The sequence below is a fragment of the Gossypium arboreum genome, chromosome 2 (assembly GCF_025698485.1).
Source record: "Gossypium arboreum isolate Shixiya-1 chromosome 2, ASM2569848v2, whole genome shotgun sequence".
NCBI classification, from domain to species: Eukaryota; Viridiplantae; Streptophyta; class Magnoliopsida; order Malvales; family Malvaceae; genus Gossypium; species Gossypium arboreum.
In genome coordinates this window covers 29,825,832-29,844,709 of record NC_069071.1, presented here as the reverse complement: position 1 = coordinate 29,844,709, position 18,878 = coordinate 29,825,832, and the positions used below count along the sequence as shown (strand labels likewise).

The following is an 18,878-nucleotide window of genomic DNA, read 5'->3' as shown; positions in this document are numbered from 1 at the left end:
GCATGAAAACCCTAGAAGTAGATAAATCACTACAATATCCTTATGTATGGAAAATTACCATGATACCCCTAGGTGTAAATGACCAATATGCCCCTAGGGTTAATTTTTTCTGAAAAGCATGTTGATTTAAATCTGTATGATGTATGCCATGAATGAATATTTGTTGCATGGGGACGTGGGTTATATTTTGGAGGAAGCGTCCTGGTGGCTATGCCACAATTATTCGATCGGTGGCTCGCCACATATATCTGCTCCGTGGTTTCGCCACGATTATTCAGATCTGGTGACTCTGTCACATTATTCGCTCGGCGACCATCTTTGCATAATTTGCGTGGCGTAGCGGTTGGGTGGGTCTAGTAGTCTCCCACATGGGGAAAGGTTGGTAAGGGGTGTATGTGGTTGGTTATGGGTTGGTTACGCATATACATGAAATATCGATCGATCATTATGGGCCTATGGGCTTAATTTTGTATTCGCTCGGCTAAGGCCAATTTATTCATTTTCGTGGTTTGAGTGATATGGGCTATGGTTGGGTTAATTTTATACACTGGGTTTCCCAAACTCATCCCCTATTTTCATCTATGCAGTAATCCCACCATAGTGGGCTTGGAGCTGCGAGGATTGAGTGGCCACTGATTCGCAATATGGATTTCTTCCGTGATTTGGACTTTAATTTTCTTTACTTTGATGATATGGGTTTTGTTATGTAATAAGGCCGCTTATGATTATTTTTAATTGGGTTTCGATTTATAACTTATCATGATGACCTTAAATTATATTAACTATCAAAATGGGCTAGATCTAGGGTTCGTTTTCCAAAAACATAAACTGATTTCGAAGTAACACGATTACAAACAAGGCTTCTCCTATGATATCGTTTTACAAACTTAAATACGTTTTATTCTAAAATAGACATAATTTCAATGGTAATCTAAAAATATACGTGATGTTAGAGTGTGGCAATGGCGGTGTGCATGTCTAAGATTGGATCCGAAAGAGCTTGGTACTTAGCAAATCCGATGGACTCACCTCTTTTTCCGGTTTCCTACCGGTGCATGACTTCCATTCACTTTAACCCTTAATGATTTAATCCTTTGAACATCAAGTACGATTTTCTGAACTTAGAACGAAAAAATGTTTTTAACGTTTTTGATATGGCACGTCGGATCCGGTCATAACGTCTAGACCGAGTTTGGGGTGTTACATTTAGTGGTATCAGAGCCAAGTTGCAACAACTCGGCTGTGGATCGGGTCCGAAAATCTTTTTGAAAACTTAGGCCTAAGAAGGGTATTTTTGGAAATGGTTTTTGAAATGTTCATTTTAAAGATGTTTTGCGGAGTATATATGTTAAAATGGTACAATTTTTTCTGTTTTAAACAAGAGTTTCAAAATAAGGGTGCTTTCAAATCAAAATTTTTAAATTTCTACCCTCTATAAGCAAAAATATGGCTTTTTGAGTTTTAAATGGATTGGAGAAAGAAGTGGCGCACTGAATCCCCGGGACCAAGTTTGTAAGTATACTCTCTTTTACGTTATGTATATGATACTATGAATAGAAATGAGACCCTACTATGATACTCTAGATAGGGTAGAGCTATAAAACCCTAGAATACTGAGACTATGGCTAGGCTTTGATTCTGTGAAAATAGGAACTCTAAAATACTATTTCTGCATAAGACATATGAATAAATAGAAAAAAAAATTTTAAGATCTTAGTAGTTATTTGATATGTGTACTAGTAATGTAGAGTATTGATATGGATTCTGAGGGTAAGCAAAGTCTGCAAACTTCGAGTAGCGGTAACTCGGAGCTTGGTACTGAGGCACTGGCCGAGTTAGTAAGGAAAGTGATAGAGGAAGTATTGGATACCAAAATTAAGGAAATTAGGGAAACGCTTCAAGCAGGGTGCTTGGAGTGTAAGAAAAGGAAGGATTCTAGTTCTCAGAAAACCAATCCTCATTCTGTAAAACATGTTAAGGCACGACCAAACTTTCCAATCTGCAAAGACTGCAACGGACGCCATCCGGGTGAATGCCATAGGAAGACAGGAGCATGTCTTAGATGTGGGTCTAAGGAGCATCGAGCTCGGGATTGCCAAGTTTATTTTATTTAAATATGTGTCACGAGTTGTATGCGTGCCTGATAAACATTTCTTTATTTTGGTAATTGGATGCTCTGGGTCGTATTAAAATTATTTAGATCAGAGTGGCAGCGGTAGCATAGTAGCATAGTGGTTTGACTTGAGTAATACAGTTAGTTGAAATTTCGAGGACGAAATTTTTTTTAAGGGGGATAGAGTTGTAACGCCCCAAAAATTGGGCCTAGAAGAGTTTGGCTTTGAGTCTGGGATTCGGATAGAAGAAAACCTGAATAATTAAGAAGTTTTAATTATTATCGTTTAAGAAAGAATTTTTACTACTAGAAAATTTTTACTATATTTATTATTAATGATATTTTAAATTTTTATGAAATTTTAATTCCTTTCTTATCTGTTAAATTGCATGTTAAGACTGTTAATACTGTTATGGATATAGGCTAAATGGGCCTAGATGAAAAAATTGGCTAAGTAGGGCCCATTAGGGGTTTTTAGGCCCAATAACTCGATTTCGCTAAAAATGGGCCAGAATCACTATTTGCACCCATGAATTGTTAGTAACCGTTAATGAACATGGAAACCCTAATTTTCGGTAAAATTACGATATTACCCTTATAATATGAAAATGACCATTTTGCCCCTAGGTAAAAATGACCATTATACCCCTAGGGTTTATAGATGAATTTAATACATGGGATTTTGATAAACATGGTATGTATGATATGCGCATGACATGTATGATATGCACATGATATGTATGATATGCACATGATGTATTCATAAATGCATTGGGTTGGGTTTATATATGGATGGAGGAAGTGTAAAAGGGCTTATGCCCCAGTTATGATAAAGGGCTTATGCCTCAGTTATGATAAAGGGCTTATGCCCCAGTTATTAAAAGGGCTTATGCCCCAGTTATTAAAAGGGCTTTGCCCTAGTTGTTAAAAGAGGCTAGGCCTCCAGATATATGATAAAGACTATCTTTGCCAGTGGAGAGTTATGGCGGGGTGGGTCGAGTTAATCCCCACATGGTGTGTTGGTTGGTACGGGTGGAGAGTAGCAGATGGTGGGTTGAGTAGTCTCCCAAAATGGGCTTGCATTCTCTCATTAACATTACATGTGATATTGAAATGGGCCTATGGGCCATACCGTTTACAGTAAAGGCTTCGGCCCAGTAATGTGAAATATGAAAAGGCTTCGGCCCAGTGTTATGAAATATGAAATATGAAAAGGGCTACGGCCCAATACATGTTGAGATTGGATTTGGGCTTAGGCCCAATAGGCTGTTATTATTTTGGGCTCTGAAAGGGGCTTGTTGCACACTGAGTTTCCAAACTCACCCCCCTTTCCTTAACCTTGCAGGTGAGCCTTGATGTGGGGACTTGGGCTGGAGGGGATTCAGAGTAGCCACGGTGATCGCCTTTGGACTTTTAAATAAGTGTTGGTTTTCATTAAATTTCCTTTAATTATTATTTATTTTTGGGTTGTAATAAGGCCATTTTAACTTTCCTTTTATTTCTTTTCGGGATTATTTTAATTTTAATAACTTTAAACCTGGTTGATAATTATTCAAATGGGCTAGACTTAGGACGTGTTTTCAAAATGATACTTGATTTCAAAATATCTCAACGCCACGATTAATCAATTTATCAAAGACGTCCACTTAAACAAATTTAAACTCGATATAACAAAGTGTGGCTATGGTTGTGGGCATGTCTAGGATTGGATCCAATCAAAGAGCTTGGTACTTAGCGACCTTCATGGCTCACCTCCTCTCTCGGATACCTACACGGTGCCCAGCTCCCATACACTTTGTTAACTCAACAAAATATATGGTTTTTAAAACACTAAAACGGAACGTAGGTTTTCAACTACAATGTGGCACGTCAGATTCGGCCATAACGTCTGGGCCGGGTTTGGGGTGTTACATTAAATGTCACGAATCTGTGAACCAAAATTCAAACAGTTTTCTTCTTTGATCTCTAACACTAACCGTAAGATCAACTTAGATCTAAGGTATGTTCTCATACTTGTTGAAGGGTACCGATCTACCATACTGATTTTCAGATCATCACGTGGAGCTTGCTAGCCGAACTTTAAAAAAAAAAACTTAATAGCCTAATGACTTAAATAAAAAAAATTCGAATAGTTCAATGATTATTTTGTAACTTTTTGAAGTTGTTTGACTAAAGCATAGACTTACTAATAATTTAATGAAATTGTATATAAAACCAATTTATTAAAAAATCTATGGCGAGGTTATATGCTAATTAGACCGTATCATACGTTGGGTCACCCGCTTAGGCCCAAAGGCCTGTTCAAAAAGTAAAAGGGTTTGGGCAAAATTATAGGGCCAAAAAAAGGGCTTGGACAAAAAATAAGGCCTGTTTTCTAGAAGGGTTGGAACAGATATGATTTTTTTGGCTCGCTCGACTCGATTTAGCCTAATCTTTATTTTTTGCTGTCATTTCGTTGTTGTCTGCTACTATTTTGTTGTTATTGTTTGGATATTGTATAACCATTGTTTTATTGTTAATTTTACTACTATTTTAGAGGTATTTGTTTGATAAGTTGCAACTGTTTTAGTATTATTTAACTATAAATATTTTTTTAATGTATTTTGAATTTGTTGGAAAATATTTATTTTAATACTATTAGTTTATTTGATGTATTATATTTTATATTTATTTTATATAAAAATCTAAAAAATTTGATACTGATTAGATCGGGATCGAGTTTAACATTTGTAATCTAGATCGAGCTTGAATAAAAATTTAAACTCATTTTTCGAGCGGAACTAGGCTTAAGCCTAAAAAACACGCTGAAATATTTACATCGACTGGACTCGTATATACAATTAACGGTACGTTTGGTTCACTGTAATGGAATAGGGCTGTAATTGAATAGAGCTGTAATGAAATAGAACTGTAATCAGTAATTCAACTGTTTGGTTGAATGGAATGGAATAGAGCTATAATAGAATTCTTGTGTTTGGTTGAATGGAATGATGTTGTAATAGCATAAGAAAAAAGGCTAAAATGACCAAAGTACCCTTAACAGAATTTTTGTTGGTAGATGATTATTGTTATTAAATTTTAATAAGATTATTGTTAAATATATTTTAATAAAAATAAAAATAAATAATTTAATCATATTTTAACATAATTATTATTAAATACAATTTAATAAAATAATATATATTTTAATAACATTATTAATATAATTATTAATAATATTTAATAATAATTTTAATATAAAATTATTATTAAGAACATTTCAATGCCTAATATATTTGCTTTAATCTAGCCTTTCACTGTTGTCTTAGGTCACAATTGCCAATATAAAAAATGAGTTTAGCATATCATATGATTATTGTTATTATTATTAAATTTTAATAAGATTATTATTAAAAATATTTAATAAAAATAATAAATAATTTAATCATATTTTAACATGATTATTACTAAATATAATTTAATAAAATTCTTAATATAATTATTATTATATGAATTAAAAATCATAATATATAATAGTATAAAAATAATATATAATCTACTATATTATTTTTAAACGCACTACATAATGTGCTAAAATATCATAAGTGAAACAAATAATTTGATTATTCTACAATAAAAAGTAAAATATAAGAAGTAATAAATAACTTGAGAATCATATTTCACATCCAAACATAATATTCATATATTAACAAAAAGTGACATGATTTCATTAGTTTATATGTCATAATCCATATGTTATAAAATTTTACAACCTCAAAAAGTTACAACATTGTAATGACATTCTATCATGTCATTATACCATCCAACTATTACAAACACAAAAAGTTACCAAAATATCATCAACACAACTATGATTTTTTAATGGTCAGCAAGAAATCTTCTGACCCATCCCAATCGCATAGAAGAAGGTAAACTAAAGAAAATGAGCATTTGCGTTGGATGATCTGGAATTTTGCTCAATGCGCGATAGCGCTCATCCTCAGTTAAACCTTCTACTTCACATAATGTTGGATATAATTTTAGAGCACTTTCTTGAAGTGTCATTTCTGACCTTTGTTGAATTAGTACCTCGGAGGCAACACTCCTACTGATTTCAACGCCAACGTTCTCGATCTTTTCCGCTAATAAAGTGGCAGCATCATTAAATGAAGTAGATGAAATATGATCACTTGCATCAGAAGTCTTTTTCTTCTTCTTTGAAAATGTGGAATCACCTCGGTTTATAGTTGGTTGCTGTTGTGTGCCTGAAAGATCCATGTCATCCAAAGAAACATCAGCTTCGCATCCATGAAAATCAATTCTTTCTTCATGAGTATTTGTAGTAGCTACATCCTCAGCATCTATTTCTTCAATAATATCAGCGGCTGTTTGAGCATCATTCCCAGTGGCTCGATCTTTTGCGTAGATGGCTATAAGTTGGTCATAATAAAGGAAACTACGATGTTTGAATTGAGCGGCTTCTTTATGACTCTGAAAAAAGAAGAATTCATATTAGATATAAGTTTGGTCAAATTAAGATAATAAAGACTTGAAATAATTCTTACATTAATATATGAGTTCCACACCCCATCTTCAGCAACAACAAGCTACCTATGCTCATCCCAACCAAAACCGCTATTGTTTTTTCCACTGAGCATGTCATAAACGATTGACCAATCCCTTTTCAATGTCCTAATCCTCGATTCAAGATTAGGTTTAGCCTTCAACTTGGCATCGGGTAAAACTTTTCCTAACATTTTTTCCAACTCATTTAAATAACTGGCTTTAAATCCCGTATCAGCATTAAAGGTTCCAACATTGTGCAAGTCGACCATATAGGCAACCAACGCAACATCTTCTTCTGGAAGCCATTTCCTTTTGGTTCCTCGAGAATTTTGGGAAGAAACACTTGCTTGTGAAAAACCTGACATAATTATCTTAAGGAAAAAAAATTAAACATAAGTTCAATATTATGAATCAAAAAGTGAACACTTTATAAAATTATAACACAAACACCACCAAAGTTTCATAAACTAGATTCATGAAATAACATAAACAAATTAACGTTTACTACTTTTACCCTAAACCTAACTAATTTCTAGATGCTTGCCATTCATCGAACATTTGGTTGGCTAGTTCCATCCTCCAAGTAGACCATGCATCTGATGGATGAATATTTACGGTATTCGGATCATTGTCATCTATCACATTACTAGGCAATCCTTCTCCCAACTCCGCTTCAATAGGATCAAGACTCATATAGGTTCGAATAAAATTATGGAGCAAACAACAGGAAATAATGATTCTATTGTGCACCCTCACAGGATAAAATGATGGACTCCTAAGTATTCCCCATCTAAGTTTTAATAACCCAAAGCATCTTTCAATAACATTACGCGCTGAAGCATGTTTCATATTGAAAAATTCCTCCGGAATACTTGGCTGGTAACCCTGACGCCACTCATTCAAATGATATCTTTGTCCTCTAAAAGGTGCAAGAAATCCCTCACAATTTGTGTATCCAACATCAACTAGATAATAACAACCTGTAAAAAAAAACTATTTGTCATGATTAATTTCCCAAAAAAGTATGATCTTAAAGATTTATTCAAAGTCCTCTAATTTTGCACTTTACCATGAGGAACTTTTAATCCATGTCTCCTACTAATGGTATCTCGAAGAACCCTTCCATCAGCAACAGAACCTTCCCAACTAGGAAGAGCATAAACAAAATGCATATCAGGTGTACAAACACCTAACATATTTGTTGCTATGTCACCTTTTCACGTTCGATATCTAGGTTTATCAACTGTTGGAACCCTAATCTTGATATGGGTTCCATTTAAAGCACCTAAACAATTCTACATCACATGTATAAAACCTCGAGTTAGGATACTATATTTAAATCTAACTCAACTAAATTATGTACGAGCTATATATAGAACTCACTCCATTACCTTGAACCATTTCCACCTTGGGTCTGTAGAATTAGTTGTAATTGGCTCCGTCTTTTTAAATAGCACATCTTGTAAGCATATGACAACATTTAAAACATTGTGAAATGATCCGCTAACGGTTTCCCCAGACCTATTAAAGTGATGCTTGATAACTCGATTTTTAAGATGATGAGAAATGATATGTAAAAACATTGCCACTTGCTCATCAATAAGCATGTTCCTTGATGACTTCAATCCCCCTAAAGTTTGTAACATCTCACATAGTTTAAAAAGGTAGTTCTATTCATCCTAACTTGTTCAATACAGGTCTCGTCACTAGCATATACAAGTCTTTTCACATAATCTCATTTCACATAAAAATCTAAAATATAGGATCTAATCCTTGGTCTATAAGTATGTAGGCTATGGATGGCACCCAATATAAGTAAGAACCAACTCACAACTGTACACAGTTGTGACCATATTGTCAATGCAAGACCAATTCTTTTACGCCTCACACTTTGTACTATTAAAGGCAGACGAGCCATTACTGCAAGATATTAAAGTGTTACATATCTTCAAATCATAGTAAAAAGGTCACATTTCTTCAATACTAATTTCAATAAAAGTAAAACAAAATCAAAGAATTTAATTGATTAAATAACTTACAGTAGTTTAGTGAGTACAAGAAGCTCAACTATGAGTGGAGGAAGCAATCAAGCAAGCCAAATAAGAAAAGGAAGTAATAACGCACTGTCAAAGAAAAATGAACAATACATATTTATCAAATTTCATTCAACAAAATCAACTCTTTGTTTAGCAAATAATAATATCTTGAACATTAAAAGAGAAATTAATAATGAACATCTAATCTTGAAATACATCCACATCCAAATTACATAATTTCAAACTTTGATTTTTAAAATCATTACTATTATTTGAAGGGTTGATTAATTCGTATTCATCCATAAACTAGATTCCAACTTAACGGTACAATTTAATTTAATGTGGTTTAACAAAGTAGTATTAGTCTCAACATTGTGATAATTGATTTACTATAAGAATTTTGGGGGTTATTTTTATTTTTAATAAGATGTAACCGCTGAAGACTAAAATTGAGATTATACCAAAATATATAACTTTATTTTCTTTACCTAAAATTGAGACATGAAAGGATGTAATCCTTGAAAATGTACAATTGTAAGAAAAGTAAATATAGTCCATACATATTGGTAAGAAAGGTCAAAGTCAAAGATTATCTCAACAAGAAAGTATAATATGAAGCTTTTACAAAGTATATTAGTAAAAGTTCGAATACAGAATTCTCATCATACCATCAATCATATAGAGTGTTTTATTTCGCAGCTCAAGATCCTCAATTCCTATAAAATGTTTTATTTCACAGTTCATATTGAGCTGACAAGCATTGTAAATATTTACTATTCTTTAAAAAAAAAAGCCTTTATCTCCTCACTTATAATTTCAGCCATGGGACCATTCAAATACCATAATACAAATATATTACCCTTTCTCATAGGTTTAATTATAGAAATTATATAAATATATTATATTTAATTTTTAATATGATAACAAATAATAGTTTAATTTTTTTAATGAGATTTAGTAGAAAATAAACTTATGTTGACATACATGTATCAGTTTTAACCGTAAAAATAATAAAATTTTTAATAAAATGATTAATTTACAATTTAATCTAACATGCAAAATTAATTAATTTATTTTTAAAATAAAAATAAAATACAATCCGATTATTAATATAACATCTTTTATAATATTTTTACCATTCATTTCCTCTCATTTTACTTGTTTTAAAAAGAATAAAACAATTGACCAATCTCAAAGTAACTTTGTAAGTGTAAGAATCAAGACAGTCAAAGTTAAATACAGACTTCACTCTCAGCCCACCACTTGTTTGAAGGTTGTTTCTTCCACTTTTAATGACCCTAAAAATATAACAGGTTAAGTTGTTCTGTTAAATTAATTCGTATAATGATTTTCCCTAGAAAATTCGTATAAGATGAATATGAATTCGTATAACGATGTACCCTAAAAAGAACAAACTTTCCCTTAATGATTTTCCTTAGAAAATTCAAGGCAAAAATAGTCAATTCCATCAACTTAAAGACAATCCCCCCAAAAAAGAGAACATGCTAACACCATATAAGTATAAATAGTCATGCTAGGAGGAGCATCGACCGCCGGGGAGCAGTTAAAGAAACCATGTGGCTGCATTGCAGATACCAATGGTTAACTTCTACATCATGCTTCATCAACCAAGTCAGTAAACTTACTATGTTGTGAATCGAGCGATTACTACTTATTGCTAAAGAGAAAAGTGAACTGAACAGGCTTGAAATGCATGATCCGGACTTGCGCTCCTTTTCTAAGAGTTGGGATACATACGAAAGCACAAATACTATAATTTTGAGCAGGCTGTCTACGTCAAGCATTTTGTTTAACATGCAAGCCTACCACGATAGAGATTTGTGTCTAAAGGGGACAATGTGTAGACAACATCTTCAAAAAAAACAGACGATGGACAACTTTCCGAGTCCATAATAAGATCCTATATATCACATGTCGGTAACTAAAAGCTAGTAAATCAAAAGCAATAAACTTGTATGAGATGGAGTAACCTTTAACTTTGATATCGTTATGAAAATGATGAATTAACAGAAAAGGAAAAAGAATGTTAATATATTCTATTATGATGAAGAAATTAAGTGATGCAAAGAGTGAATGTTATTAGGATGAGTGTATACCATAAGCATAAAGCCAATGCGATCAACCAGTTAAGAGAAAGAGGAACCAATCAGGCAATCCAGAAATGGACAAGAATTTTTTTTAATAATAATTGAATATGGATCATTCTACCACTCCAAATATAAAATAATAAGTTCAAATTTTAAGTTTTTGTAGCAACACTTACCAAAATATTTTAACCAGATTGGTTATGGAACATATTTTAAGCGAAAAGAAAAGGAACCATCATTAAAATGACCTTAACTCTTGAATTTTATCATAATTACTTGGAAATTTAATTAAAGTAGACCAGCAATTACATTACTACTAGATGAAATTACAACTGAATTTCTAGCTGATGAAAAAATAAAATAAAGGATAAAAAGGTACGGACAGGGCATGAGGGCTAAGCCATCCCTAGGCATATGCCAGGGCTGCTCTCAGTTCTCTTGTTCCTAACTAACTAAATCATACAAAAAAACAAAGCTAGAAGGGCTTTAGCTGTCACCATTAAATATAACAGGACCATACCCCTCTACTTGCATCTCCAATCAGATGCAAATCTGCTATTGGAAACGCGTGAGGGTTGTAATCGCTGGAAAACAAAGAAGATTATGCAACGCTAAGCTATATCAATGTTTCATGCAATACAAGAAGATTATATGGATTATAGAGGCTTAAGAATCTTCCAATAATATTAATTATTATAAACACTAACAAAAAAATCTTTTTTTTAAGGTTCTCAACTTCTTAGCAGCTTAATCGTAATGCATAATTGCATATCTTCTACCAATAATATGCTTTCTTATCAAAACTTGGTAATCGACTCATGGCAGAATCAAAATGTAGACTTCACATGCAGTATAGAAGAGAGGGAAAAAGGCACAAAAATCGACAGAAATATGCATCTATAATTGAAATAACTTAATCTCATGGCAGAATCAAAATCGATTTATGTATGCCAAGCCATATAGAGATTATGATACAGGAAAAAAAAGGAAGCCAACAGATCAGAATCATCATGTTCACACAATAGATAATCCAGAAATGGAAAAGAGTGGAGGGATGTGCCTGGGCTTCGAAACGCTGATTTTTTTACCGATTTGAGTGAGATCGTTGAGATACTCTACAAGGCTCTGCCATTGTTTCTTTCGATGAATCAGTAAGGAAGAAACTCGTTTAACCATAAAACAAAAATGAAAAGGCAAAAATGAAGATGATATGAAGGAAACAGAAGCAAAAATGTTTACCTGACCTTGGATGAGGGGGAGGAATGCCGGAGTCTAAGGGTACGTGAAATGGCTGTCGATTGAGAGTGTTTTTGAGGTGAAGTTTTGGTAAGGGCAAAATAGGGTTCTTCAAGCAACGATTAGCTAAACGGTGATGAGGGAAGGGAATAGAAATCCCTAAAAATCTCTGTTTAAGCCCGGAATAGAATACTCCCGTAATAGGGTATTCCATTGAACCAAACATTGGTTTATGTGGGGCTGCAGAATAAGGTGGTAATAGGCATGTAATGGCATATCCATTACATCCAACCAAACATGCCCTAAATGAAAAGAACAAAAAGAAAAAGGAATTGAGATGTAAGATTGAACACGTAAGATGTGGATACAACCACGCACGCATAGCACGAAAAGGTGATTTAACATATTTTTATTAAAGAAAATACTTTATACAAAATTGGAATGGATTTGGCTGGCCTTTATGGGTTCATATATTAGAAATTATTCAAGACATTTGACTTGTTGGTAAAGGAAACAAAAGTCAACTTTTGAAATATAGATATGGATATGTTGAAATCCAGTCGTATCTCCTTTTTTGCTGCATTCTCATTCTTTTAATTAAATATCCAACACGTGAAATTATTCAATAAGCTTATTTTCAAATTTATGTTATAACCCTATCTTAAATTTTCGTCAACAATTTTTTTAATAATATAATATTTATTCTTTTAACACAATATTTAAAATAATTTATAATTTCTCTCAACTTATAGATAAGAGAATAATATATTTAAGCGCATTCGAACTCACGTTCTCTTACATTGACAACAATACTCATACCAATCGAGTTAAGACTCAATCAAAATGAAGAGATTTTTTATTATTATTAAAAATATCGGATTTGTTGATGAATTTGGATGCTATTGAATTATGAAAGTATTTATTATAAAATTTTATTTTATTTAAAATTTTAACATTTAATTTTTATATGTGTATGATAATTTTACTAATTTTTAATGAAGATAGGTATGCATGGGTGAATTAATATTTAATTAATACCTCTAGCCTCAATATCCATTTGTGACCAAAGTATTTCCTTTATTGGCCGGTTGCAAGGTGGTCCTACAATAGCTAGCTTTACCATTTTGAAACCATCGAATTGATTACCACGTTAATTATGTGAATCATCAAATCTCGTAATATCCATACTAATCACTTGTACCAGGGAAGCCCTCTATTTAGGGATGAATTGTATTTTGATGAGTTTAATTATTATACGTTTCGAAACTATATTCGTTAAATTTTTTATAAAATAATAGTATAGAATATATTAAAATTATTTTTATAGATAAATTATAAAAATAGACATCTAACTATGCTTTTCGTTTTATTTTGGTTATCCAATTAATTTTTCGATTTAGTCATTAAATTTTTCAAAATTAAATATTTTAGTCATTCTGAGCTGATGTAGGCTTTTGCTATTGGTTAGATAACCAAATTAGCTCTCTAATGTTTAAACATTCTATCAATTTTATCCTAAATATAAGAAATTTAACAAATTTAGCCCTCAATATTTACAGAATTTGTCATTTTAGTTTTAATTCTAAAAATAATAAATTTTCCCCTCAATATTTACAAAATCTATCAATTTAGTCCTAACCCTAACCCTTTATAACCCATCGGCTAACTCATATGAGATATTAAAATAAGAAAAAAAATTACCCTCTTTCAAGTCACTTGCAACAATTCTTTTTTACTATAATTTAGGCTTCACATTGGACCAAACCAATTGACTTAGAACCTATCTAGAATAATCGACAGCATTACTACCCAATTAGATAACAATGATCTTAATTTTTTTTGTGTTTTATCCTAACTTTTTAGAGTTATTTTGCAAGCGACTTGAAAGAGGGTACTTTTTTTTTTTATTTAATATCTTACATGGGTTAGCTGTAGGGATGGCAAAAACCCCGAATCCAATGGGTTCCGAGCCAATCCAACCTGATAAGGTTAATTTTTTTTATTAAAGTTGAGGGACGAGGCAGGTTAATTTTTAAAAATAGTCGGGTTTGGGTTTAGAATAAAACTGCCCCACCCTATCATGAGATATTTACAAATTTACCCTTTATGCATATTTAATATTAATTAAATTAAAAAAATCTTTAAAATTTATCACTACAACTCTCATTCTACCGCCTCTATACTAATCTCCTTTCACACTTGTAAGGTTATATTTCCCAATTTCTATCTTCCTAATTTAATAATTTATTATAGGAACATTTGTTCTTTTTTTTTTTATTCTTTTGTGTTGTAATCACAATATATGTGTAAATATATATTAGCACACAACTCTAGAGATAAATCATTAAAAAAATCTAATAAGCAATGGTGTCAAAACATTTCATTTTAAAAAAAATAATTAATCACAATTTTACAAAAAAATAAAAAATTAAACTCGAGTCGGGTTGGGTCGGTTGGATTGGATCAAAGTCAATTATACTATTAATATTCAGGTTCGGGTTTATAGTAGGTTGAATTTTTTTACAGTAAAGGTCAAGATGGGCTTGAGGCATGGTGGTAGAGCATCAGATTGGGGTTGGGGCAGGCAAAAAATCGTTTAGCTCCATTGCCATCACTAGTTAGTCGATGGCTTATAAAGGGCTAATATTTGTTTTTTAATTTAAAATTAGGACTAAATTGACAAATTTTGTAAATGTTGAGAACCAAGTTTATTAAATTTTTTTGAATTAGAACTAAAATGATAAATTTTGTAAACATAAGGGTTAAATTTGTTTTAGGATCAAATTGATAGAATGTGTACACATTAGAAGGCTAATTTTGTTACTAGACCAATAAAAAAAGCCTACATTAACTAAGAGTGACTAAAATATTTAATTTTGAAAAGTTTAGTAACTAATTAAAACAATTAATAGTTGAGTGACTAAAATAGAGCAAAATACATAATGGGATCAATATTTTTACAGTTTACCCAAAAAAAAAAAAAAAGAAATTTCAGCATGATACATGAGAAAGACTAATTTGTTGATTTTTGAATAGAAAAGTAAAAAAGCAAAACTGACAGTTTTACCGACAATACATATATGGGCATTGGCTTTCAATATCAAAATGAGGCTTTGACTTCCTTTCAAAAGCCCTTAGATTTAGACATTCTTTAAATTTAATTAATCCTACGAAACCCAAATTCTTTACCATTTTTTATTATCTCATGGCACTTTCGATTGATAATAAATATAGCCACCATTAAAGAACTCAACTAACTTTTTCTTGCAAGGAAAAAGATTAAATATTTTAAAGTTTAATTATCACAAAAGAAACTCAAGAAAATATAAATTTGTATTAAGATTTATTGATTATTGGTATATAAGATTGCTTACCACGTTATCTTTATCTGGTTGGAATGTAAATTTTTAAAGTTTTGTTGACGAAAAATAAGATTATTTATAAAATTTTACTAAATTATTTTTATTACAGAATTTTATTTTAACAAATTTAATTTTGAAGGCTCGTGCCTTAAAACAATTTAGTAATGCGCAATAGAGAATGGAACAGTGCATATATTTAGTAAACTTATCGTATTGTATTTTAAGCCAAGTTTATATTTAATCCAGTTACATGCATATTGGGCACATTAAAAATTTCAGAAAAATTCATGTTTATAACGTAGTGCAAAACCAAATAAGAGGCCCGAGTTTAAAACAATTTTGATGGTTCAAGTTTAGAAATATATAAAATAAACTAAAATGTCAATTAGAAGTTAAACCAAGTAAACACGCTAATTTGATACGCCTCAAGCTGAGCCCAACTTTAGGTCCGCGAGTTACCTGAAAATGACACTAAGAGGGTGAGCTTATAAAGCCCAATATAAGACTAAAGCAAACGCACAGTGACAATAAAACACACATAAAAAACAAACATATAACACACTATAGATGCGATTAAATATGATGCATTTCATGATTAGGTAGATGATGCAAGTCTACCTATAACATCTGCTACACACCACGAGTTCCCATATCTCGTCCACCGAACACCAAAACAGTGAAAATATATAAGCCGTGGTTGAGCTGCCAAATATTGTGGTTTAACCACCATTAATAAACCATAAAGCAGACAAGCTGCCACTATTGCGAACAAGTCACCAGAACTCCAACAGAACTTTAGGGTGTAGTATCACTACTAGAACTTCGGAATTTATAATTGTAACGGCTTGTTTCTAGTGAAATCGGAGTAGTGGTTTCGGGACCACAAATTCGATATCGTAAAATTTATTTTAATATTAGTTTGTGGTTTACAACATGTTAGAATTATGGTATAAAAATTTCTTAACGAAAATTTATCGTTTGTATGTTCAATTTGTGAAAAAGGACTAAATCGATTAAAGCGCAAAAATTTATTCTATTAGCTAAAGGTATTAAATAGCTATAGAACTTAATTTGGACCTTATGTGGCAATTAAACCATTAAAAGAGATGGTGGATGTACATGGAGTGTAATCATGAAAAGTCAAAGCTCGTAAAGGTTGGTAAATTTGATGACTAAAGTTAAATTAAATAAAATAAAAACTAAATGGTCATCTTCCTCCTTTTTCAACTGAAAATTTCAGCAAACCAAGAGCATAGGAAAGCTTGAATTTTCAGCCACAAAGTCCCTTGCATATCAAGAAAAGCCACGTTTAGATTTAGATCGAGGCAAATATAAAGTAGTGGATTGATCGGTCGATTGTCTCCGTATAAATACGAGGTAAGTTCGTACAATTAAAATTTTAATATTTATTTATTAAATTGATGAATGATATTAAGAAATTGTTATTATTTATTGTTGGACTTTGAAATAGAATTAAATGTCCAAACAAGTACATCGTAGGATTGAGTACAATCGTTTAATGCAAATGATGAATTAATGAATAAGACCATGGTTGGACCATGACAGTATTCGTATGTAAGACCATAGCTGGGCTATGGCATTCAAATGATAAGACCATAATTGGGTTATGGCATTAAGAATGTAAGACCATGGAGATTCACGTGTAAGGCCGTAGTTAGACTATGGCACAAAGAAAACAATGTACTCATATCCGTAAGCTGTTCTTAAATTTGGAAAGATGAGGTAAGGATATTTATTAATATTTAAATAATTCAATGAGCTCAGTGATAATTCGAGCTGATCCAAGTTAATACGAATCAGTATAAGTATTCGTGAGAAATACAGAAAATAATACATATTGGTTGAATTCATGCATGGCTAACCTACTCGAGTTTATGTGATAGGCTTTGGGCCAAATTGGAATTTATATATGTTTTAATTATACTTATTTAAATCGTGGATGAATTGGTAAGTTGTATTTATTAGTTATACAAACTTACTAAGCTTAATTGCTTACTCGGTTTATGTTTCCATGTTTTATAGTATTTCAGAAGCTCACTCGATTTGGAAGCCATCGGAGGTCGTGTCGCACTATCAAACTCTATTTTGGTACTTTAGACTTTATATTTTGGGTTAAGTGACATGTATAGGTATTTTGGTTAATGTGGACTATATGTTGGTTGTGTAATTAGCCAAATGAGTTGGCTTGAGAATGATATATGTTTTGGATATGTAAATATGTATATATGGCCTTTTGATATGTTGTGTATAGTGACTTTGTGAATGCCTTGTTGTGGAATGGTATCTTGTGTAGCAAATGGTTGGAATTGAGGTGAGCGTGTATGCTAAGTTAGGCACAAGGTCTAAAGCATGTAATTGACCATTTAGGTATACTTTAGAAGTATCTTTGGTATGTTTAAAAGTGGTCAAATGAATGTGCTTGTGGATATCATGTTGTATGTGTGGTTTGTGTAAGATACAAGTTTGATATTGGTTGGTTTAAGTGCCTATTTATGCCATAGTTATATTCATATTGTGGTGTGTAGGTTGGAACCTCTTTAGGTGAAAAAAATGGCTCGGAAAATAGTCTATTTTTTTCCACACGGGTGGAGACACGAGTATGTGTCTCAGCCGTGTGTGACACATAGCCAGGGTTGTGACACATGGCCAGGGTACACAGCTGTGTGTCCCTTAATACCTCTTTGAAGCAAGTTAGTAGCTTCACACAGCCTTGCACACGGGCGTGTGGCTTGGTCACGTAGCACAAGTCAGTATATCCTCCAGTTTTCACACGGCTTAACACACGACCTGACATATGGGCATATTAGGCCATTTTGAAGGGTACATGGCCTAGCATACGAGCGTGTGGACTGATCGTGTGACCCAACTCAGAGAGTTACATGGGGTCAGGCACGGACTGAAACACGGCCATGTTTTCGATTACCCACATGGCCTAAGACACGGGCGTGCCTGTTGGCAGTGTGAGACACATGGCCTGGCCACACCAGTGTGTGTCCCTTGTACTTTGAAAAATTTCTATATTTTTCTAAAAATTTCTTGAGTGCTCGGTTTAGTCTTAAACCATTTTTAATATCTATTTTAGGGCATCAAGGGCTCGTATTAGGGACTATATGAATAAGTTTGAATAATTTTTTATTTGAATGAGAATTGTTTATAAAATGTTTGAATGATTGAGTTATAAGTCTGGTAATGCTCCGTAACCCTGTTTCGGCATCAGATACTGGTTAGGGGTGTTACATTTATTGGTATTAGAGCTACAGTTTAGTCGATTCTAGGACTAACGTAACGGGTGTGACTCTAGTTATACATACCATTTATAAACCTGTGATAGCATGACATCTTCTGACGGTTTAAATTATGTTTTTCATATTGTAATGAATCCTAATCGAGGAGACTCTGATGATGTAGAAAGTAACATTTCGACCTCAGTTCAAGGGGCAGCATCGTCTGGGTCTAG

The 18,878-nt window shown here is 32.5% G+C and overlaps 1 protein-coding gene across 1 annotated transcript; it reads right to left on the bottom strand.

The window, feature by feature from the left end:
- Positions 1-7,183: 7,183 nt before the first annotated feature.
- LOC108475173 (uncharacterized) lies at positions 7,184-7,854 on the bottom strand. The gene is made up of 2 exons (XM_017777162.1): positions 7,728-7,854; positions 7,184-7,638 (listed from the first exon to the last, which is right to left on the bottom strand). Exons 1-2 carry the CDS (start codon positions 7,852-7,854, stop codon positions 7,184-7,186), a joined length of 582 nt encoding a protein of 193 aa, XP_017632651.1.
- Positions 7,855-18,878: the final 11,024 nt, after the last annotated feature.

Bases quoted from the DNA above. Each gene is read 5' to 3' on its own strand.
- LOC108475173 (XM_017777162.1), bottom strand. From the start codon at position 7,854: ATGTTAGGTGTTTGTACACCTGATATGCATTTTGTTTATGCTCTTCCT. The intron at 7,639-7,727 runs GTAAAGTGCAAA...TTTTTTTTACAG, and splicing joins TGGATTAAAAGTTCCTCATG to GTTGTTATTATCTAGTTGAT.